The sequence below is a fragment of the Anguilla anguilla genome, chromosome 9 (assembly GCF_013347855.1).
Source record: "Anguilla anguilla isolate fAngAng1 chromosome 9, fAngAng1.pri, whole genome shotgun sequence".
NCBI lineage: Eukaryota > Metazoa > Chordata > Actinopteri > Anguilliformes > Anguillidae > Anguilla > Anguilla anguilla.
The window spans coordinates 19,003,031-19,025,662 of record NC_049209.1 but is presented as its reverse complement, the minus strand read 5'-3'; the positions used below and the strand labels follow the sequence as shown (position 1 = coordinate 19,025,662).

Sequence of the window (22,632 nt, the reverse complement as noted above, 5' to 3'; positions counted from 1 at the left end):
AACGAGACTGGGTGCAACTTGCAAAATTCCAAGACGTCTGATTGTAAACGTTCTAAAACTGCACTTGGCGATTTGACAAGGACGGTCTTTTAAGGGCAGGCAATGGCTCTGCTACTAGCCAGTTCACTCCGCTGCAATTTTCTCTGCAACATTCTAAACATCTAAAACCGTTTCGCCTCGTTGCGAATCATTGATCTGAACTGGCCTTAACGTTACCGTTATTTACATCGCCATTGAGTTCATCAATATATTATAATGATCAGAATAAAGCCGGGGTATGTGGAGCAGAGCCGGGTCTGATTTCTGAAGACTTCATGCAGGAGAAAACTAAATAAAAGAATACGGCAGTATGGATTAGCATTGTTATTTTATTACACTTCCTCATATGTTCCTTCAGCCTTTATGCCCTTTTTGAAATCTCCTTTGTTTTTGTTTTATTCTTCTTGTTCTGATTGCTAATTTAACACCCAGCTCAGCTTTATTCTCGAACAGCTTAGCTAGCAAAACCAGAAACACCAGGGGTAACATTTTGCAAGGCAGTTGTTTCAAAAATACCACACAACAATCATTCACAAAAAAGACTGCTTATTGTGCACGAGATACATAATTGCACGAGCCACAGCGAATCCCGCAAATTCTTCTCTGCAGTGTAAAGATGTTCATACCGGGCAAAAGGTGGATAAAGAACGTTTGCAGAAATTGATCATCACTAATTCTACCCCAGGTTTGCTACGCCATTTTAACCCGGCTCGGCAGTGTAAAGACATCTTGAGTTAGCCTAATGTTAGACAACGAATGAGTATGTACATAACGTTACTTTTATAACAACCATTTTTTATTCAGTAAATAGTAAGTGTTATAGTTGGCGTTCCAACTGACTGACGTCACACAGGCAACACTGGTTGGATTCGGTTGGATCTATGGGAAGTGAGGTCCAAAAACACACCTGCAATTACCGCTTCTCGCCATTGGCACCGCCATAGAGAACGAAACTGAAATCTTTGAGATTGTCACTTTAAATAAAATGTAAGTTCCTGAAGGTCTAAAGAATGTGTAAACCCCACCCCTTCTTCTCTGACCTCTGACATTTTGTGGTTGTTTGAAACAGACTGACTTGTTTGGATGTGCTGCAAAGAATATCGACATGAGTACCTTTAATCTGACTTTGCTTGATCATGGTGGCCACTTTATTGTGGAGAGTGCCATGGAGGAAGATGGAACAGGTGAGTAATTTTGTTAATCTGATTGCTTTTCCTTAGGTTTCTTATACTCTGTCCTGCACAAAACCTCTGCATAACCTCCATCTTTGAAAGTAAATAAAATGTTTTCGTCTTCAGGGCAACAAAAAAACAAATACTGTTGGCAAAATGGCAAAATGACCCCAGGGGCAGATGACAAATATCTTCAGTGGTGTCCAGCAAAAGAAACTATTGTAAAACTGCACCACAACTACAGGAAGAACTCAGGAAGTACCTGCAACTAGGGAGACACATTACATTACATTACAGGCATTTGGCAGACACTCTTATCCAGAGCGACGTACAACAAAGTGTATAACCATAACCAGGAACAAGTGTGTTGAAAACCCTAGAGAGAAGTACCGTTCCAAGTGCAGGGAACAGCCGCAAAGTTCAACTTGGACCCTGTAGGTTAAACTGATAGACACTAACACAAACGAGAACAGCAACAACGCAGTCTATGTAAAAATACAAGCAGTAAAGACGAGTGCATTAACTAAGTCACCTATGAAACAGCTACCTAGTTACAACCCTAAGCTAAATTAGAGATTACAGGGAGGTAGGGAGGGATGAGGAGAGGTGCAGCCTGAAGAGGTGAGTCTTCAGTTGTCGCTTGAAGTGGGTCAGTGTCTCAGCTGTTCTGACCTCCACGGGGAAACTAATCTCCCTGACAACAGTGAAATGGAAACTACAAGCAGCTGGTCTAAAAGGATATGTATCTGTCTTTTCCTGCCCAGTGTTGATGGTGCTTGGCCCACTGGAGTCATTTCACCTTGTTAACAGCACATAGCAAGGGCTTTTTTGCAGATACACATTAGTTGAATCATGAAAAAAAAAAAAATGTAACTGTTTTGTGCAAGTTAAATCTTATAGAATGTCAAAGTCCCGCCACAGCAAAAAAGTGACTGGACAAAATAGAAAATCAAACAAAATCTATCCTGTATTCTATGCCTTAATTAACTTCACTGGGTCCCCATTACTATGGCAGACATCTAAGCAGTTTGCCAAACCATATTAGCAAAACAATGAAAAACCCAAAAGACATAATCTTGTCCTCTCGACTGTTGTGACACTTGTGATTGTTTTTAGGTGTCATTTCGAAGGGCAACGGGAGAATGAAGTTCACCACAACCATCATTTCGATTGAGTTTGAAGATGTTTCATCAACTTTCAAACAAAAAATAGACTTCACAGGAAAGGTAAATCACAGACCAGTATGTGTGGAATCAGAGGCATTGCACACCTGATTTAAAACAATCAAACTGTATATGGCTCAGTCATTAAAGTTAATGTTAAAGACTATGATACTATGAAAACAGGTCATGTCACGTAGTCTAGACATAGCTGACTTGAAAATGGACTCCGACTTTAGCCAACTATGGAGTCAGATCTGGCTTCAGCTTACCTCTGTTAGGAATGAATTAAAGACACTGCTGCAAGAATTGTTCTTCACAATGCCTATAGGTGCCCACAGGCTACCAACGGTTGTCAGTGCAAGATGGATCACCATTCTGCACAAGTGCTCCTGTAGAACTGTGTGGGCTAAAGTATAGATTGAATGCAAGTACATTGCAGGATGGTTGGCTAGTCATAGCTTTTGCACATTTAATTCTAGATTTTGATCAGATAACATTTTCCCCTTCAAAAGAATGTGTGTAGCATTTCTATATGGTGAGGCATGAAGTCAGATCTGTTAAATGAGAGGAGAGCCATGCAGCCTTTGTGGTTGGAGTGATGTATCCAAGGAGAACAGAGACTCACATCACTGGGAGTCACACACCTGTTGCTTGTTTCAGATCATCATGAAAGCGGCAGACTCCTTCTTAGTGGCCAATAAGTTTATCTACCTCAACATGCGATATGGATCAACAACTAAAAATTGGATATTGACTCTTGACATTGAGGGTGTGGCCAACTTCTCGTTGGACACCAGTGAAGTGGACACAAATTACATCCTTCTTGAGGTCAGGTTATTCTCTCTCTCTCTCTCTCAGCTTGCTTGCTCTTACAAATTTCCACTTCATATAGACACTCACACACACACACATATATATATGTGTGTGTGTTTGTGTGTGTGTGTGCGTGTGTGTGTGTGTGTGTGCACAGGTATATGTATATATAACTGGATTTCAAAATGGCATATCATTCAGTGGTAGCCTTATCTTCCATTGCATTCCAGGTTACAAGAAACTATGTCCAGGTGGTTTGTTGTAAAACAGCCGTTTGTAAATGAATTGTAAATGAATTGTCTTCTCCTCCTTTGCTGAACACAGGCACATTGTTTTGATGTGTGGGATGATGAGTATGACCCACTCAGACCAGATGACAGCAAACCCAAATATATGACTGCTTTCCATACAGCCTATGCATTCCACTCAAAAAGCAAGAGCTTCCTGCAGATAAAACAGGACAAAGGACCAATTCCCTGTGATAAGGACATCCAGGTCCAGGCAAATTGCATTATCCATGCAGAGGAGGCAGGGCTTTGTGAAAAGAAATTTCTGGACTTTTTCTTCCTGGTAAGTTCTCATCTCCCATCAAGCAGGATGTTGTTGAACCCATATTCTTTTCAGATGGCTGCTGTGCATGATCAAGAACATGTTCATGAGCTACAGAACATTAGTAAGCCAAAATGGCCATGAAGATGCAATTAATAATGGTGTGAATCGAGTTTAGGGAGTTGAGTCAGGGAAACCAATGAACCGTCAATATCTTCTGTATATCCAGTCTTCTGTAGGTTATATTTCATAGTATCCAATTTTGTTAGTCTATTTGAACTGATCTCTTCAACGGGGAGATGTTTAGAAGGAACAGTGACTTATGTGGTGCATATACTTGGGGGAATCCCTGACCATTTCTCCATCCAGAATTTTTTCAAGATTCCTCAGATCCTTTGGTCTGCACTTATAGACAGCCCTCTTCAATTCAGTGTAGTTGTATCCTTTCAAAGGGAGCGTCCAAGAACTGAAAACGGCTATGAATTGTGACACCTACTGTATCTTATTGGGGGAAAATCTTTTCTCTCAGCAATTGCATTAGTTTATAAGAATGTTATATTTCTATTTTAGAATGTCCAGTATAGCTCATTACCTGTATTGTTTATTTTATACCACATTCTTTGCTCATATTTATCAGAAGTGTGAAACATTTTGGAAAGCACTGTTCCTGGGCAAGCACCCTAGAATGGAGAGAAAAAGATTCAAAGTACGAAAGCTGATTTCTGCCAAAAATGGACAATACTTTGCTTTTCTTATTCCTCATTAGCATTGTATTGTAAGCAATAATACAAGGACCACAACAAGGCTGAATGCCCATTTCAGATGAATATTTTGGAATTCACATTTAAATTTATTTTGTCATTTTCATTCCTTTGTTTAACTAACTTCAGATGACCCTTCTCCTGTCACCCAGGTGTCATCCAAAGGGAGCATTGTGCAGCATGGGCATTTGCCAGTGAGGCTGCATGGTGAAGATTGTATACCCTACGGAGAACAATCAAATTTCACAGGTTAATTTCTGAGATACTCAAAGCAGGAAATTGTAAAACATTCTCACATTCTCACATCATGCCGCCAGTGACAAACATCTCACAGTGCCAAGCTGAGATGTTGAGATTGTGATGTTTTGTTCATTTTTGTTCCAGTGAAGAGAGGGGAGTTGTCTTTCTCCCTGCACCAGACTGAGGATCTGGCCCCTTATGCCCAGGTGGTGGTGTACACAGTGCTGCCTAATGGAGAGGTTGTGGCTGACAGCTTCAACTTTCCCATCCAGTTATGCTTCAAGAACAAGGTAAATTGCGCCTGGTCTGTAGGATAAGTGGGGACCATAAAGAAATCAGGTCACACAGAGTGTGACTGGGAACATAAGATCCATTCACATTCTGTGAGTAAAAAGGTTCAGGTCCATTAAGCCATTTAGGCTACATGTTGTAAGCAACACCTTACATTCAATTGCTGGATTTAACAGGGAGCCAACACAATGGTCGCAGCTATGGCAATGTGTAGTTAAGTAGCCCTGCTGCTACTTTCCTAGTAAATTCAGCATACTTCAGCATACTTTTGTGACATTAGCTCAGGATGTGGAGTGATTGACGGACAACTGGAAGGTTGTTGGTTCAATTCCTGGTCTTCTGAGTGTGTCAAAGTATCCTTGAGCAAGACACCTAATTCCCTATTGCTCCCAACAAGCTGGTTTGCACCTTGCATGGCTGCCTTGATTGCCATTGGTGTGTGAATGGGTGAATGAGAGGCACTCATTGTAAAATACTTTGTGCAGTTGTTGCTGGAAAATGTGCTGTATAAATGCAGTCCATTTACACAAATGTATTTATTTAGTATTACATTTTTTACTACTTCAGTAAAAGACCATAACATATAAATATAAACTGATAAATTTTGGGAATTTAGTTTCAGGAAGTTTGTTGTCACCGTGCCTAGATTTCACTGAGAGGTAGTACAGTCACTGCCATCTGTATTTTTGTGCTAAATTAGCTGTATGATTATCAACTTGTCAATGTTAACCCTTATCAAAGCAGCCTCAGTGAAAAATCCAGGATGGAAACTAAACAGAAACTTCTCTAACATACCATTTCAATGAAAGTAAGGTAGTTTCCCATTTCTTCTGTTTTAGAGCTGAAGGAAATGTAGATTCTAATGAAGAGCTCAACACCATTTAAGAGTTTAAATGTGCATGGTCAAATGCTTTTGTTTCAGGTGTCCCTCCAGTTCTCCTCCTCCCAGGAGCTCCCTGGGGAAAAGGCGTTCCTGCAGGTGCAGGCCAAGCCGGGGTCGCTTTGCTCCCTGAGGGCCATCGACCAGAGCGTCCTCCTGATGAGACCAGACAAGGAGCTGAATGCACAGAAGGTTAGCTGAGACCCTGAGCAGCCCTGCCCAATCACAGCCATGGCCTGGTACATTTCCCATAATTTGGGATTTTTATTTATGTAAAAATACTCCCCTTGTTTTGCTGAAACTTTTAATTGAAGAATCATGCGTCAACCCTTTTCCAACTGCACCCACAAAACAGCACTCCGGGTGCAACATTTACTGCTTTTCCACAAATTAGTGGCAGTTTTCCACATAACAGGGCATATACAGTAGCACTGCAGAAGAGCGAGTGCTGATCGGAGGTATGATGTATATCCTGTTGATGACAACGTGTGCCAGGTTTGTTATGGGGAGGAGGTAAAACCACAGAAATCTGACCAAGAAACAAACCCTGAGTGAAACAAGGCCTGTTGGGTCCCAGGTAGCTAATGACAGAGCCTCTGAGCCAATACTGGAGACATGAGGACAGGAACATCTTTGTCTGTCTGTCTTGCCCCCCCCCCCCCCACCCCCCCAGGTCTACGATGAACTACCCATCTCAAGACTGACTGAATATCCATATGAGGTTATGGATCCAGAGCCTCCCTGCACTCTTACAATGATTCCACCATCAACCATACAACGAAGAAAACGAAGTATTCCCCCATATTTCTATATTAAAACTGATGCCAAAAGTATGTTTCAGGTAAGAACCTAGTGTTAAAGGTGATACTGCCAATCTAGCTGTGTAGTGATTCCTAACCTTAATTAATTAATTGCTTTTATCTTTATTTGAGATACAGAACTCTGACAGTACACATAGTCAGATGAGAACTTTCAACTGTTTGTTGTAAAACCACAAGTCTGATGCTGAGCAGATTTTTGTGGCTGGACCCTACATCTTGCTAGTTACAAAGTTGTTACAGAGTTGTTTTACTTTAGTGGCCCTAGCCACAAAAGTCTGCTCAGGATTACAGGGGCTCAGGCAGGTGGAGGCAATCAGGCAATTAGCAGTTTGTCATGGTGGAGCTCCAAATCACAGCAAGTAACTTAAACAATATATAATACATAAACTACAGTGTATGTGCATTCATAAACTACAGTGTAGATTTACTCAGTGAACTGTCACTGGAAAACATTGGGTTACAACGATAAGCCTCATTTCCTATGTTCTGCCATGGAGACATGGTTATCTCAGTGTGGATGGAGTGGTGATGGCTGATTTCTTTTATCTTTGGGTTTCAGGCAGTTGGAATTAAGCTTGTGACCAACTTAGACATGCAAGAGCCTAGACCCTGCAGAGGCGGTATGATTTTTCAGTGTTTTTTTTTTAGTTCCCTGTATGTGCAGATCTAAAAAAAAAAAAAAAAAGTTTTTTTTTTTTTATTAAACATTTTAAAAACATTGTGCTTCATTGCATTCAATTCATTTGTAGCTAAGAAAGTGTCTTTAACAATTTTTTGTCCCTTTGTGGAAATTTGTCCACAGAGCCAGTGCCTTCGTATATATCACCACATGAAGAAGACCAGCAGACACCCAAAGAAATCATTCGCACATTCTTCCCTGAGACCTGGATTTGGGACCTGGTATCAATAGGGTGTGTAAACAAAGGAGCCCTCCTGAAGAGCATTTAGCCAGATTGACCCCAAGATATACAATATATCCAAATAGTGTCTTGTGCTTTCAACTCTGAGCCACTCTTATGCTTATGTATTCCGTCCTATTAAGTACTTCATTTGATGAGTAGTGTTATCACATTATAGGTATCTATAATTATGGGTGAATTGTACATTTTCCATCTAACTGAATCAATCCTTCAGGTATACCTTAAGAGAGAATGGCTTTTTGGGCTCTGGTTACACTGTAGACTGTAGTCTGAATTTCCTGTGCCCCCTTCTTCTTCCCCCTTCTTGCAGAGATTCAGGCAGAGTAACAGTGGAGCAGACCGTCCCAGACACTATTACCAAATGGGCAGCAAGCGGGTTCTGCACCTCTCCAGCAGGATTCGGCCTGGCCACCAGCACAAGCCTCACAGCCTTCCAGCCCTTCTTTGTGAGCCTGACACTACCGTACTCCGTCATCCGTGAAGAGGTCTTCCCACTGAAGGCCACAGTCTTCAACTACCTCTCCAAGTGCATCATGGTGAGGCACTGCTCGCTGCACAGCCATGGCTATACCACGGTCTGCTGTGGTCCCAACCAAAAATCAGTAAAGAATGTAAACATTGAGTGGTTAAGTATTGGGACAGCTGTGTCAAATTGGTTGTTTTTTTCTGTGCCAATCATACTGGAATTTCAAAACAAACAAAGACTATCAGACAAAATTCACAATGTCTGCATTTATGTGTTTTTTAAAACACATTTAGCTATATTACAACAATGCCATTCAATGAGTCAAATACCCTTATTCAAAGTCAGCATAAGTATTGGGACCAATAAAGAAGAAAAGAAAACTGAAAACCGTAGGTGAGGGCCTGGGGACTGAATGTGACCACCAAGAAAGCTATTGTGTGGATAATTGAAAATTGCACTGTGTTATATCATATTTTATGTAAAACATTAATAAACCAACCACTCTATATGCCTCTAAGACACTTATTGGCTAGTAATTGTGGTTAATTAGGCAGGTAGATTACAAGCCAGATTTTCTGGTATATTCTAGCTAATTGTCTGATATATTCTTCATATATGAATGAGTTGATGAAAATACCCCATCATGACTTATTTTTTTCATTAGTGGTTTAGCAAGAAATCTACAGCCAACAGAACAGTATCAATCATTCTGGCAGAATGTAGCTTTACTAGTAGCTACTAAATGATGATGCAGCAAATAGTATTCTGAAACTTTTGAATAGGATTCAGAAGTAGGTAATCCTGGCACACAAGGGGCACCAGAATAATGAAAGTGAATATGTAAAACATAAAATTCTGTGACCTGCTACTTTCATAGTGTCTTGAATTTTGTCTGCAGACTAAGGGGCATTGTAGGTGACCTTTGGGCAGCAGAGACACTTTAGTTATTCAAAATGAGCCATGGTGCTTGAGACTCTAGACAGGACAGGCCATTTTCATCATCAGGTCTTCTGTTCTTACAGTATGTTTGTTTTCTGTTCATCAGGTGCATGTCAGCCTGAGAGAGTCGGCACAGTTCACAGGCCAGCCGAGCGATGGCTGCCAGTACAGGCGATGTCTCTGTGGCGAGGAGAGTGAGACCTTCACCTGGGTCGTCACGGCAACCACTTTGGGTGAGTCAGAGTAACCCACTTGCACAGCCACAAGCCACCCCCCCCCCCCCCCCCGAGCATGGCATATTGTGGAACCATATACACTCTGTGAATGTACAGTCAGAGTTATATTTGTCACAGTATTTAACAGATTTTTGCTCTTTGATTTGAGACTTTTATATTTTAAGACTATTTCTGCCATAAATTCTCTGCACAGTTTGCCTCTGTGGTTTAAGTTGATTGAGAGGTGACAAAAAATGTGTTTTTAAGTGAGGCTCTGCCTTTGCACTCTAAGGTCGGGTGAACATTACAGTGAGTGCAGAAGCCCTGAGCACTGAGGAGCTGTGTGGCAATGAGGTGGTCACCGTGCCTGAGAGGGGACAAATCGACACCGTTGTCCGTACACTGCTTGTGGAGGTGAGAAACCACACAGCCATATATTTATTAAAGAACTGACAAACCATGGTCGTGTGCATGATAAAATGAATAACATTACCTCCAAAAAGGCAGGAAGTTTTGCAACCACAAAAGTTTAGAAATTGCATTTCTTTAAATAATTGAACTACCAGGTTAGATAAGTCAAATGAAGCATACCATACATAGGGAACCATGATTAGTTCGCTTGTTGTTGGAGGAACAAAGGTTCTGGCTTTGAATCCAGGCCTGGGCCTTTCTGTGTGGAGTTTACATGTTTTCTTCATGTCTGTGTGGGTTTCCTTTCGGTACTACCATTTTTTCTTCATTCTTCGTACATGCGTCATATTGCATATTACATTATTATTCTAGAATATACATTTATATGTGGAAATATTGCATATATTCTGATATGAAAATTGTAGTCTGCATATTTACTATTTCATGTTTTACCATGTATGGACAAGTACAGCAGTGTGACGAGTACCGTATTATGTTGAGGTTTTAGGCAGGGTGTGTTTATGATGTGGGCTGATTCTCTGAATGTCCTGATCTCTCTCTTTTTCAGCCTGAGGGAACAGAACAGACCATCAGTCACAACGCACTGCTGTGTCCTCAAGGTCTCCCCTTTCCTCCCTCCTACAAATAGAAAAGCATCAAATGGAACAAATTGTACATTTTTCATGTAAACATATTGCATAAATATATACTATTAGAAAATAAGCATCAATTAAAAGTTTGGTGCATGCAAGGTTTATATATAAGTAGTGTTTTAGTGTGAAATTAAACTTTTTGCTCTTAGAAATATATATATTTTTTTACAAACCAAAATAAAAATTGAGCCTTGAATAGTTTTTTAAAATATATTTTGGCAAAACTGTTTTACTCTTCAATGGAATCATCCCCTTAATTAAGAAAATAACCTGGCTGCTATGTGGGATTGTTTCTTGGGAGACTACAGTACAGTGATGACAGCGAAGCTGGGTGTGGTTTTTATATTCTTCCTCCCTGTCTGTTGTCTCTCTGTCCACCAGGGGGAGCTGTGGAGGAGGACATTGCTCTGGAGCTGCCAGAGGTTTTTGTGACCGGTTCTGCCAAGGCCTCAATTTCAGTCCTGGGTGAGCAAACTCTCCCATCCTTCTGTTCCCAAATGGCATTTTAAATCTCATACTTTTCACATTTATTCTCTGAGAATAACTTTTTTGTTGCCTTTTAATGGCCATTTTGATTTTTTTAAATTACTGTTAGCTTGTTGGTTATACAGTTATGTAACTGTGTGTGTGTGTTGAGGTTGAAGCAGGATTGTTTGTTGGGCTTGATTTGGGTATATGTGTTGATCAGGTGTCTACCCCCTCTGACAGGTGACTTGATGGGGCGTGCCATGAGGAATCTTGACAGCCTGTTGGCTATGCCATTTGGCTGTGGAGAGCAGAACATGCTGCGTTTTGCTCCCAACATCTATATCCTCAGGTACCTGGAGACCACAGAGCAGCTGACACCAGAGATCAAGAGCAAGGCCATTACCTTCCTGGAGAGTGGTGAGAGGGGCAGGGTTGGGCAGTAGAGCAGATATCTCATTGGCTGACCAGTAGATGGGGGAGCGATCACCACGGTATCCAACTTAAAAATTTGCCCAAATTGCAAATACACAAAGATGAAGCTTGATGGTTTATGTTCTCTGTAGCAGTTGTATAGAAAAGAGGGGTTCCAGCTTCTCTGTAATCACTGTTTCCTGCAGGATATCAGCGAGAGCTGAAGTACAAGCACAACGACGGCTCCTATAGCGCCTTTGGACAGAGGGACTCTTCAGGGAACACCTGGTCAGTCTGAGTGTTCACTCTGTTTCCCTCCTCAGCCTCACACTGAGGAGGGAGTCCCATCACTGCAGTTCACCTGTGCATAGACACAGCAACCACCATTAGAGTATAAGTATGCATGTGCAATTTTGTGTGTGATTAAGCACATATGTGCACATGGTGTACACATGGGTGTGCATGTGTGTGCGCGCATGTTTATAAAGCTGTAATCCTTAATCACATAAAAAAATGTGATATTGTGTACCATTTCATGCTGGCATTTTTGCAGCAATATCCTTTCAATGTGTTTTCATTCTGCAATTGCTCCTCTACATGCTATTTTCAATTAGTGCTGTTGTGTTCAACATTTCCGCAAAGTATTCAAATTACATTACATTCAATTGGCAGAAGCTTTTATCCAAAGCGACGTAAATAAGTCCATACCAAAGGTCATTGGAGCAGCTACAAAACACAGGTCCAATAAGGTACTATACTCATTTTGTAAAAGTTATTCAAAGCCGTGACCACATTAAGTCCAGTTCACACAGTAAACATTACTCTGACCTAACCTATGCTAAGTCAAACTAGGAGGCATGACAAGCTACAACATCAAGATAATGATACAAAGTACAATAAGTGCTGGATGGGGGTGCATGTATCATGAAAGTGGCACAGCAGGTACATGTGAAATGCAATCCTGTAGGTTTTTATTTCAACCATAATTTGGCATACCTGATTTTACTAATTGGCATTTCAACAAGATATCTTGCTGTTGAACGATATCTTGCTGTTGAACCTACAGGATGGTAGATCTCCAGGAGAAGGGTTGGACAGCCCTGTTGTAAGATTTGCCCCTAGTGCTACACTCCCGACCAAACCATGCCAGTGTTTGGGTGTGTAGCTTAGTTTAGAATGGATTTGGTGTATGATAAAATATTTTGACCACCAGTCACTACAAAATTATAAGAATTAACACTTTACGTGAACATGTTTTTATGTGAATACATGTGCCAGTTTATGTGCCTGAATTAGTGAGTGAGTATATGTTGAATTGAATACTTTATTAGCCTTTTCAGGAGTTTTCTCTGCATTTTCAGAGGCTCTCATTCACATAGATTTAGCCCACAGTGCTACACAGACAACACAAACATATGCATACAGACAAAAGATCATGCATTCTGTATCATGCATGTTCATGCACATATGCTTTTTATGCATGCATGTTTTTTTATATGTGCACGTTGTGTACTTTTAGATTACTATTAGATTGCTTGCCATTGTCAGGTCGGCTAGAAAACTTTGATAGCTTGCTTCCCAGGTTATTATATTATATAATTTCAGTGATTGATCAATGCAGATAACAAATAACAAAACTCATGTACGCACACACACACACGTTCACACACAATGTTACGGTAACAACAGCAAGCCAGATGGAGGAGAGGTTTACACCCATCTATATCCATGACATAGTTAAGAAGCTCTGACTGGCTAGAAAACGCACAGACTCACACATATCTCCCACCCTAGTATGATAATTTAGAGTTGACATCTGCTGTTCTGTATCTGTGTGTCCAGGCTCACTGCTTTTGTGATGAAGTCTTTTGGAGGTGCAACGCGATATATCTTTATTGACCCGAAATACATCACCAGTGCCAAGGTATGGCTCAGTGTTCAGCAACAAGAAGATGGCTGCATAAAGTCTGTGGGGAAACTCTTTAACAATGGAATGAAGGTGAGCTGAAAGTGAATACACATAAATGTACACACACACGCACACACAATCATGTGCACAGTATCACGCACATGTGCACAGACTCATTGGTACATCTGCAAACAAATACAGTAGCACATAGATGAGAGAAATCTGATATTTTAGCTTTCTCCCCATGAGGATGTGCTCTTGCTGACTCAATGATCAGAATATCATTACCGCAGTCTTTGCAATGGTACGTTCTGTGTCCACTTACAGGGTGGAGTCAGTGATGAGGTGATGTTGACAGCCTATGTCACAGCTGCTCTCCTTGAGCTGGGCACTGAAAGCACTGTGAGTACCTTCCAGCAAACGTGGACCAAAGGTAGTCCACATTATCACCAATCTGTACCAGCTGAGAAACCGCCGTCTGCTCTGCAATAATTTGAGCTACCTACCTGTTCTCACTCAGCTTGCCACACCCTTCCCTCCTGAAACACTCTATTTCCCAAAGTGCATTGCATTTTCACTGGCTGAGCCAATCTGGATTGCCATCTTCAATGTAATATCTTTCTGTTCTTCTTGTTCTCCTCTGATACTGCTTATTTCTGAAGTACCCCATTTGTATTAACAATTTTGACCAATAAACAACACTTCAGCATTCAGTCCGCCAGAGAAGCGGATTGGTCTCGGCTGCACCGGCTAGTGGAGAGAGCACACACCTGGGTTACCTTAACTAATCAGCCCTGGTGCTTAAAAGTGTGTTCCTCTCCAATGTTTTGGGCCAGGCCGGGAGCTCACATCGAGAACGCGTTTCATTATTTAGTTTTTGATTGCGTGTTTGTCAGAGCACAAAACAAAAGTGAACCACCGCTGAAAAGCTGGAGGAGCTGGTCTGCTGAAAAGTGGGTCAGCTATGAGCGAGAACTGAAAAGGTGCCGCTCAGTTTAATTTTCTTTTGTTTTTGTTATTTTAGTTTTTGTTCAAGTTCATTGTTTTTGCCTTGTGTTTGTTTGTTTAATTTCATGTTTGTGTGTGAGCACTCTCTCTCCATGCGGAAAACAACAGTCCATTCCCGGAACTTCCACATCTCCCTCCCAGGGGTGTCACGCTGGTGTGTGACAAACACACACACCAGCGTGACACCCCTGGGAGAGAAATCAGCAATGAGAAACTTTGGTTCTTATGTCTTAAAAGTAATAATACTGTATAGATACATTTGGCATTTTTATATGTAGCCAAATACATTGCTTATCCAGCTGAAGAAATTTGAAAAGAAATTCTGTTTTGTTTTGGTGTTCGTACTTGTCCAGAATGGCAAAGCTAAAGAATCTGATATGTCTTCTCACCGTGGAAGATTTTTACCAAGGTGATGGTTCATGTTTGAAGCATTTCCAAACTTCATAATCGTTGACTGCTACAAATTTAAATTTCCTTTTTCCAAACTCTCAACGTAATTATTTAAGAAATTGCTGTGGGCATACAGAATACATTCAGAGCAGTTACACAACATCCTATCTGAGATGATACAGTTGTAACACCTGCCTCGCGGGACTCTGTACCAGCAGAGGTAAAGAACAAATTTTTTAACTACTATTTAAATTTTTCCCTGGATAGACTTGAGACAGCGACATCCAAACTCTGGTTATGACTCATGTCTAGAGGCCTGGGCTAGCAATGTAGATGTTCAATTCACTATGAGCTGCCCTATAGCAATACGTTACCATGTAGTTAACTCTGGTGATATTAAAACAACACACACGAGCCCCCATAGAAATCACAAAACCCACAAATCAGAAAACCCATGAGTAGGTGTTAGAAGAAATTTTACTTCATGAAGCCTTCGTTACCAATTAACAAAATACTTCCCTAATGCACGGTTATCCCAACATAATCACAAAATAAAAAGTGTGCACAAATGTCCATTAAAATAAAACCCGTTGGCGCTCTTCTCCGTGGCGTTGGAGCACCTGTGGTCATCGTACTCACGGCTGCCCACACAGTTCTCCAGAGAATTGGTGAGGAAGAATTTGGAGATTCCAGCGTTGGAGACAATCCTTTGAGAAACGCCTGAGTCGATCTTCTGGTAGGGTCTCTCCAGGGTACGAGTACTGTCTGTCCTCTGAATTGTAGATATTCGGCTGCGCATTTGCCCACCCTTAAGTATCACTAACCTTCTCCATCCTTCTTCCAAGTCTCTACGGCTCCAACTCTCACCCAGAAGGACCTTTAAACTTTTTAGTTTCTCTTATGACCATACCAACCTAGACATCAATTTACAACAATGTAACAACTTAAATGCGTAAAAGGTCAAAAACCAAAAAAAAAAAACACGCGTGATCACAAGTAATTAACCAGCAGGAATCTAGTAAACAAGCATGACCATTAGGTATCAAAAGTTCAATTTAAAAAAACGTTGGCGACAAATTTAACCCTGTGCATTCCTAACCAATTTTAACCAGTTTCTGTTTTTCCCACGGCGCACAGGCAGGACTGCCACCGTGGGCTATGCGTGGCAAATTGTGGTCACTCACTCACTCACTCACTCATGGACGTTTAGTTGGACGCATGCACAGGTGGAGCTTCGTTTAGCAGGACCCATGCACAGGTGGTGCCAGCTAAAATGTGTCTGCGGAATTGAGTTGCGCCGTGGGCCTGGACAGTTCCGTGCTTGTTTCTGTTCTCCTTGTGTTGTGTGTCTACTTAGCTGTGAAAATCTTGGGGAACCATCTGGCTACCAGAGTCTGTGTTGAAACGTCAAACAGGGAAGGAATATGGAGCTACAGTTAGCTCCTTGAGATTGTCTGGATTTGTTGTGTCATGTTGCTGAGTATTTAACAAAACCCAACAAAAGCAAGTTTAACCTGCAGTTCATTGCTGAGTGGGTTTTCATTTCAAGCCCAGATTTTATTAAACATGTTCAGTGAAATATAGGGAGAATTGAATATGGTAATGGACATGCTGTACATAACAGTACATTTTTTACAATTTTATCAAACTTGAAATTCTTCCATAGATGTATATGTTTTAATATAGAGCTCCTCTCTTTTGTGTGTAAGGATCCCATGGTGCACAGGAGTCTGGCATGTCTGAGACAGGCCTCAGATCAGATCAACAGCACCTACGCCACTGCCCTGCTCTCCTACACCTTCACCCTGGCTGGAGACAGTGTTACGAGGGCTCATCTCATTGACCGTCTGGACAAAGTGGCCATAATCACAGGTATCTGCCCCTTACCCTCATGTTTGATAGTTTCCAGCACCACAGGTTGGCGTTTAATTAGGTTTAATTAATTAGGACTGGAAGCTCTTCAATGTTTCCCTGTCAGATACAGGTGCTTATTTCTAAAGTGTTCAGAGTTGTCAGTCCTTACAGCTGTCTTCAGGTATGTCTAATGCAGTGACTCTCCAGGAATGTCTTAAACATTTTCGTTAGATGATATGTCAGTTGGCAAATCGGAATTTGCACAGGATAGTCTTACCGTGATTCAGTTCCATTGCTTTATAAAGCTAAGCATGAATCTAGAAACTGTAATCATATTGAAAATGGGCAGTGCGGCAGTGTAGTATAATGAGCTAGGAACTGGTCTTGTAACCTAAAGGTCACAGGTTCAATTCCCGAGTAGGACACAGCCATTGTACCCTTGAGAAAGGTACTTAACCTGCATTGCTTCAGTACATATCCAGCTGTATAATAAATAAACACATACAATATAAATGCTATGTATTTGTTGTGTAAGTTGCTCTGGATCTGAATCTGCTAAATGGCTGTAATGTAATTGGAGTATTCTATAACATGTGCCAGTATGTTTCTGTACACCGCTATGAATTCAAGAGGCAAAACCTGTGGGTAAATGGACAAATAGACAGATGTGTTCTGATCCGTTCCCCACTGTTTTAGGACAAGGCCGTCACTGGGAGAATGCTGGGGCTTCTGGAGAAGGCTCTCTAGCAGTGGAGATGACCTCCTACGTGCTCCTAGCCCTCCTCTCTGGGCCTCCCCTTTCTGACTTTGACTTGGGCTACGCCACCTCCATTGTTCGCTGGCTGGCACACCAGCAGAACCCTTATGGCGGGTTCTCCTCCACACAGGTCCTCCATCTTTTTTTCTTTATTTATTTCACACTTTATTTCAATTCTGAATCAAAATTCTGCATAATTACACTGCATGACATCCCTTGTTTGAGAAAATGTGTTCTCATTTGTAATTTCTTGCTCAGGTTGTCATTGTATTTATCTTTTCCTCTCTTGTTTCTTTTTCTCTCTCTCCTCTCCTCCCTCTCTTTTCTCCTTCTCACTCATTAGGACACAGTGGTGGCTCTGCAGGCTCTGACGCTGTATGCTGCTGCCACCTTCAGTAAGGGAGGTGCCAGCACAGTGACGGTGACCTCTCCTGGTGGATATAAAAGTCAGTTCCATGTGGATGAGCACAACAGACTGCTGTACCAGGAGGAGCAGCTGCAGGAGGTGCCTGGAGTCTACAACATTAAGGCCAACGGCGAGGCTTGTGCATTTGTGCAGGTCAGCACTGGATTCTGTAGTAGCGGTAACTCTGCTATTATCACTACTGTGCCCAATGCCACCTGTGGTACTGGAGTGTGGGGTAACAGTTAGAGGTCTGGAAATCCTGATCTCAGCTACTGTAAATGGCTTTTGGGTCCAGATCACTATTGCTATACATCAAACTCATGATTGAAAATCAGGAAACTGTTTATATGTGGTCGGTTTATTTCTGTAACTGCTGTGACACAAAGATGTTCCAATCATTTCTGTCTTCCTCAAATGTCTTTCTCTTTCTTTCAGATCGCGCTACAGTTCAGCATCCCACCTCCTCCAGACTTCTCCTCTTTCACCATCAGTGCCAATGCAACAGGGGTCTGCAACAGTGCAAACAAGACATCGCTGACAGTTTTTGTGCATGCCAGGTGAGGTTCGCTTCTGTTTTTTTCAGAGAGAGGAGAAGGAGTAGAGAGAGAGAGAGAGAGAGAGAGAGCGATAGCAAGAGAGAAAAAAGAAAGAGGGCCTGCTACCAACATAGTATGTACTAATCTGAGAGAGAGAGAGAGAGAGAGAGAGAGAGAGAGAGAGAGAGAGAGAGAGAGAGAATTAACAGATTTTACTTTTGCGGTAGATACGACGGTATGTGGGAGAACAGCAACATGGTGATCATCGACATCCGCCTCCTGTCTGGGTTCATTGTGGATGAAAGATCACTCATGCAGGTCTGTATACCTCCAGAAATGTTTTGTCACTCTTTAATCCTATAATATTATGTGTGTCCATATCCACTAGAACTTCAGAGATAGAGTTACAGACCAACTGCTCAACAAAACAGGATGATATGAGCCCAGACGTTTCATAAACTAATACACCTTTTCAAGCTCCAGATTATACGTTACTTAGATTCTTTTCTTTCTTATCACTGATTTTAAAAAGTGAGCATTACAAAGAAATGAGTCATCCATTTAAAAAAATGGAAGTCTAACTCTCCCTCTATATATCAGCATGCTGGATCCATCTAAAATCTAAAATGTCGGGTCACTTTCAGTGTTCCCTCAGTGAGGCCATGTCTTTTATGATATAGCAAGAAAAATGTATGGTAATTAGCAATGTACAGTTCATACTGCGATGACTGGTTATTACTTAGCCATCATAACTTTTCCTTTGGAGTCTAAAGCCTACTGCAATGGCCCAACATATCAAGTTTCAAGTCAGTATTACCTTGTTCATAAAAAGATCATTTTTAGAGGTCAAAGCAGTAAAGCTGCTGGAACCCTACTGTAATTGTTTTTTAATTATTATAAATAAGCTTATGCTGTCCCCTTGAAAGAAACACCCCTCTTTAGGAAAGAAAAGCTTTATGTGAATATGATCACCATTAAGTAATTAAGTAATGATTGACATCAACTTTGCCTTCTCAGGGTATCAGTCCTTGAGTGACCTGAAGCCTGGCAGGAAAATGTGTTGCATGTCATTACATAACCACCGGAAACCCTCACTGATGCAGTTTTGTTGCTGTTTTTGATTTCTACCTGGACATTTATTCCTTAGTGAAGTCTCAGTCAAGTATTATATTAAGTCCTCTCACGTGCAAATGAGTAATAACTGTTTCTTTGTCCCATTACTGCAGCTAAAAAATAATCTCAATGTGAGGCGTGTTGACCAGGACAGAGATCATGTGATCATCTATCTGGATGAGGTAACACCACCTAAGAGAATGAGAGGCAATATGGTCTACTGGGATTAATGGCCACACAATAGTGTATCCAGTTGTCTAAATGTATTATATTAAGACTGCAGGTTTTTAGATGCTGGGATAAACATGACGTAAATGTTGTAATGTCTTCATGCCAAATGTTTGCTATCCTCACAGATGGAGAAGAAGAAGCCCATGCTGTTCTCTCTGAAAATAAATGAAGACATACGAATGCACAACTTGATGCCTGCTGTGGTGAAAATATATGACTACTACAACAATCGTAAGATACCACCAATGTCTATCTCTAAACCTCTACAACTTAATTACATTCCTGGATGAAGATATTGGTAAACAGAAGTTACTGTAGGATGCTTGTATAATACCTTCTGGTGCACATCAATTTTTAAAAATCTCATTCGGTTTATCCTATGATGACCCAATAGTCAATCAGTAGGAGCTTACACCCCCTCCACACTTTAGTGCCTTGAGATTCCATTCAAATTCAAACAGGAATTTGCAGTAGCAAGCAATGACCGTGCTGACAATGTGCAATGACCATGCTGACAATGTTTGATGCAGATAAATGTTTTGATTTTGTGACCAAGTGGAAAAGGCAGATCTCTCTTCTAATGAAACTTTTTTTTTTTGGCTGTCAGGTGACAAGGCGGTGACTACATACACATGCCCTTGTATGATGTAAGTACTGCACTGCCTGGCTAACTTTCCTTGACCCTGCCAGTCCAGAATGAGTTAAACAATTTCGGCAACAATTTTGATTTACTCAAAAGTGCTATCATATAGTGACATCATATAGTGCCTCAATATTTGCACGACTACTTTATTAACTACATGTAGTGATTGAAAATAATTTAGAAACTCACATAAAGTCACTTAATTGGGTGACTCCACCACTCTTACACAGGGCTTCCCTGCCTTAATTTCCATTGTAGACTTCTATGTGGTGTTACTCTTTCTCCATAAAAATGGAAGCCGCCTTGTATGGGAAGGGAATTTTCAAAGTGAATTTTTACCGCAGTTATGTAATGATAGCCATGTTGTGCTTACGTTGTAGGTGATGAATGACTCTGGCTGCGAAGTGGGACCCTAAACCAGCCACATCACTCTGATCAGTGGAGACAATGATCCATGAGCCACGGACATGAACTCTGTCGTTCTTATTGAATACTCTTCTCATAGTTTAAAATGTATTGTGCTCATTGTTTTTACAGTCTTGAACGTCTAATCTGCTGTAGACCATGTGACCTGTGAAGTGCTGGAAGTCATGCATGTGACACTTAAGACCCAAGAAGTGGGCGGGTTTATTGGTCTGAACTGCACTGCTTTCACCAGGTTTAATGTGGAGAGTTATAAGACTGGCTTGCAAGGCTAGGTTTAAAAAAAACCTCCACTGGAGCAAAACAATAAAAAAGATTGGTGTGAAATGTGAAATAAATGTGAAATAAAAATATATACATTTAATTGGGTTCCCTTTTCATAATTGCTACATTTTTGTTGTTATGATGTTTTTTTAGTACATAATGGGCAGTGTGTAAAAAATATCCTCCATACCATTTTCCAGTGACACTGCAGAAGTGTCATAAGATACTCTGCCCTTGTAATAAAAAGGCTGCTTCTTCCTCTCTGATTCAGGGGACCCAAAAATGGCTCCACCTCTTCCTCTCTGTGTGACCTCCTAAAAAGTATGGTTTACGTCCTGCAAAGTGTGCTCTCGAATACACTCAGCAAAAGCCCAGAAATAATCATCCGGGGATTTTAAATACACTACATTTAGAGAAATATTTGCCTCCTTAACTACTTTCTCACCCAGTGTACTGAACTTATATACTCAATAGTAGGCATGTAAGCCGTTTTGGACATGGCTTTTTCATCTGTGCTGTGTGTATAGGGGTGCATCTTTAATGGCTGTTGATCTACATGAATGTACTGGCATTCAACCAAATGCCTTTGTTTCAGTCAGCTACTAAAAATATACCCCTAACAGCTAGTTACTCTATTATGCCAAATTGTAGTCCATTATCTCCCATTATGTTAATGTGTATGTATAAATTCATAAAAAGACAGTTTGCCAAATCACATTGGGATTCCTGCATTTCAATGGTGGTTATCCAAAAATCACATTTTTGTATTTTTCCATCAATCCACAACATATATGTCTGGAAAGAATTAGGCACAACATACAACCTTTTTGGTATCATATTAGTGTCCAGTTTAAATAATAAATGCTTCAACGTCACCCTTCATGCCAGCAGGGATTCAGACTGGAATAGAATAACTGTACACTACATGGCCAAATGTATGTGGACGCCTGACATCCAACATCTCATCCAAAATTCTGGGCATTAATATAGGTTTGGTCCACCCTTTGCTGCTATAACAACCTGCACCCTTCTGGGAAGGCTTTATAGTAGATGATGGGGCATTGCTGCAGGGATTTGCTTCCATTCAGCCAGAAGAGCATTAGTGAAGTCGGGCAATGATTGGGCGATTTGGCCTGGCTCCTAGTTGGCTTTCCAATTGATTCCAAAAGTGTTGGATGGGTTTGAGGTCAGGACTGTCTGTGTGGAGGCATTGTCATGCTGAAATAGAAAAGGGCCTTCCCCTGTTGGGGAAGCACAGAATTGTCTAGAATGTGATTATATACTGTAGCATTAAGATTTGCCTTCAATTAAAAACTTTCCCCTGGAAAACTAAATTGAATCATCATTTAATTATGGTCTGGGATTTTACTCTGGAATCCTATTCTCAACTAATCTTTTTTTATTTAATGATTCCTTTTTATTTAATTTGGTGCCATATTGTATGATATATTACCTACTCGGTAGTGTACATGTTTCCTTCCCAAACACATTTTATTTGAAGCCTGCAAAAAATTATTAAAAGATACATTATGTATCCTGCAAAATATAAATTCTTGAAAATTGTAAGAAGTAAAAAACTCATCTCAAGAGAAAAAAAAAACAATAAGTTTGCACTTGCCAGTGATTTCATTCATATTGGCACCGACATAGTCATATTGACTACATGGTAGCCACTGCATAACTGCATTAGTCCTTGCCAAAACAAAATCCTCAAATTCAGATTGTTTGGAAATATTTTGTTCACTGGGGAGTTTTACATTTTTTGCAAAAATACGTAGTTTCATGTTGTATATGTTTTTTGAAAATGCATCACAAATAAATGGGTAAGCAAAATACATATTGAGCAGCAGTGTGAAGTGTAAAAAAAATCTATATTGAATTGGGAT

The 22,632-nt window shown here is 40.8% G+C and overlaps 1 protein-coding gene across 1 annotated transcript in view; it reads left to right on the top strand.

Moving 5' to 3' along the window:
• Window positions 1-20,720, top strand: part of LOC118235858 (alpha-2-macroglobulin-like) — a 38,926-nt gene extending 18,206 nt beyond the window's left edge. Inside the window, exons 10-37 of the mRNA XM_035433720.1 lie at window positions 1,109-1,223; window positions 2,328-2,437; window positions 3,035-3,202; window positions 3,512-3,757; window positions 4,650-4,704; window positions 4,882-5,027; window positions 5,951-6,100; window positions 6,582-6,749; window positions 7,289-7,349; window positions 7,532-7,640; window positions 7,960-8,185; window positions 9,161-9,287; window positions 9,562-9,683; window positions 10,249-10,300; window positions 10,715-10,798; window positions 11,042-11,218; window positions 11,419-11,500; window positions 13,055-13,211; window positions 13,449-13,523; window positions 16,229-16,391; window positions 17,070-17,260; window positions 17,474-17,689; window positions 17,972-18,093; window positions 18,300-18,390; window positions 19,299-19,367; window positions 19,542-19,647; window positions 20,024-20,063; window positions 20,440-20,720. Coding sequence (XP_035289611.1) covers window positions 1,109-1,223; window positions 2,328-2,437; window positions 3,035-3,202; window positions 3,512-3,757; window positions 4,650-4,704; window positions 4,882-5,027; window positions 5,951-6,100; window positions 6,582-6,749; window positions 7,289-7,349; window positions 7,532-7,640; window positions 7,960-8,185; window positions 9,161-9,287; window positions 9,562-9,683; window positions 10,249-10,300; window positions 10,715-10,798; window positions 11,042-11,218; window positions 11,419-11,500; window positions 13,055-13,211; window positions 13,449-13,523; window positions 16,229-16,391; window positions 17,070-17,260; window positions 17,474-17,689; window positions 17,972-18,093; window positions 18,300-18,390; window positions 19,299-19,367; window positions 19,542-19,647; window positions 20,024-20,063; window positions 20,440-20,443 — 3,432 coding nt within the window. The 3' untranslated portion in view covers window positions 20,444-20,720. The remainder of the gene's footprint in view (window positions 1-1,108; window positions 1,224-2,327; window positions 2,438-3,034; window positions 3,203-3,511; window positions 3,758-4,649; window positions 4,705-4,881; window positions 5,028-5,950; window positions 6,101-6,581; window positions 6,750-7,288; window positions 7,350-7,531; window positions 7,641-7,959; window positions 8,186-9,160; window positions 9,288-9,561; window positions 9,684-10,248; window positions 10,301-10,714; window positions 10,799-11,041; window positions 11,219-11,418; window positions 11,501-13,054; window positions 13,212-13,448; window positions 13,524-16,228; window positions 16,392-17,069; window positions 17,261-17,473; window positions 17,690-17,971; window positions 18,094-18,299; window positions 18,391-19,298; window positions 19,368-19,541; window positions 19,648-20,023; window positions 20,064-20,439) is intronic.
• Window positions 20,721-22,632: the final 1,912 nt, after the last annotated feature.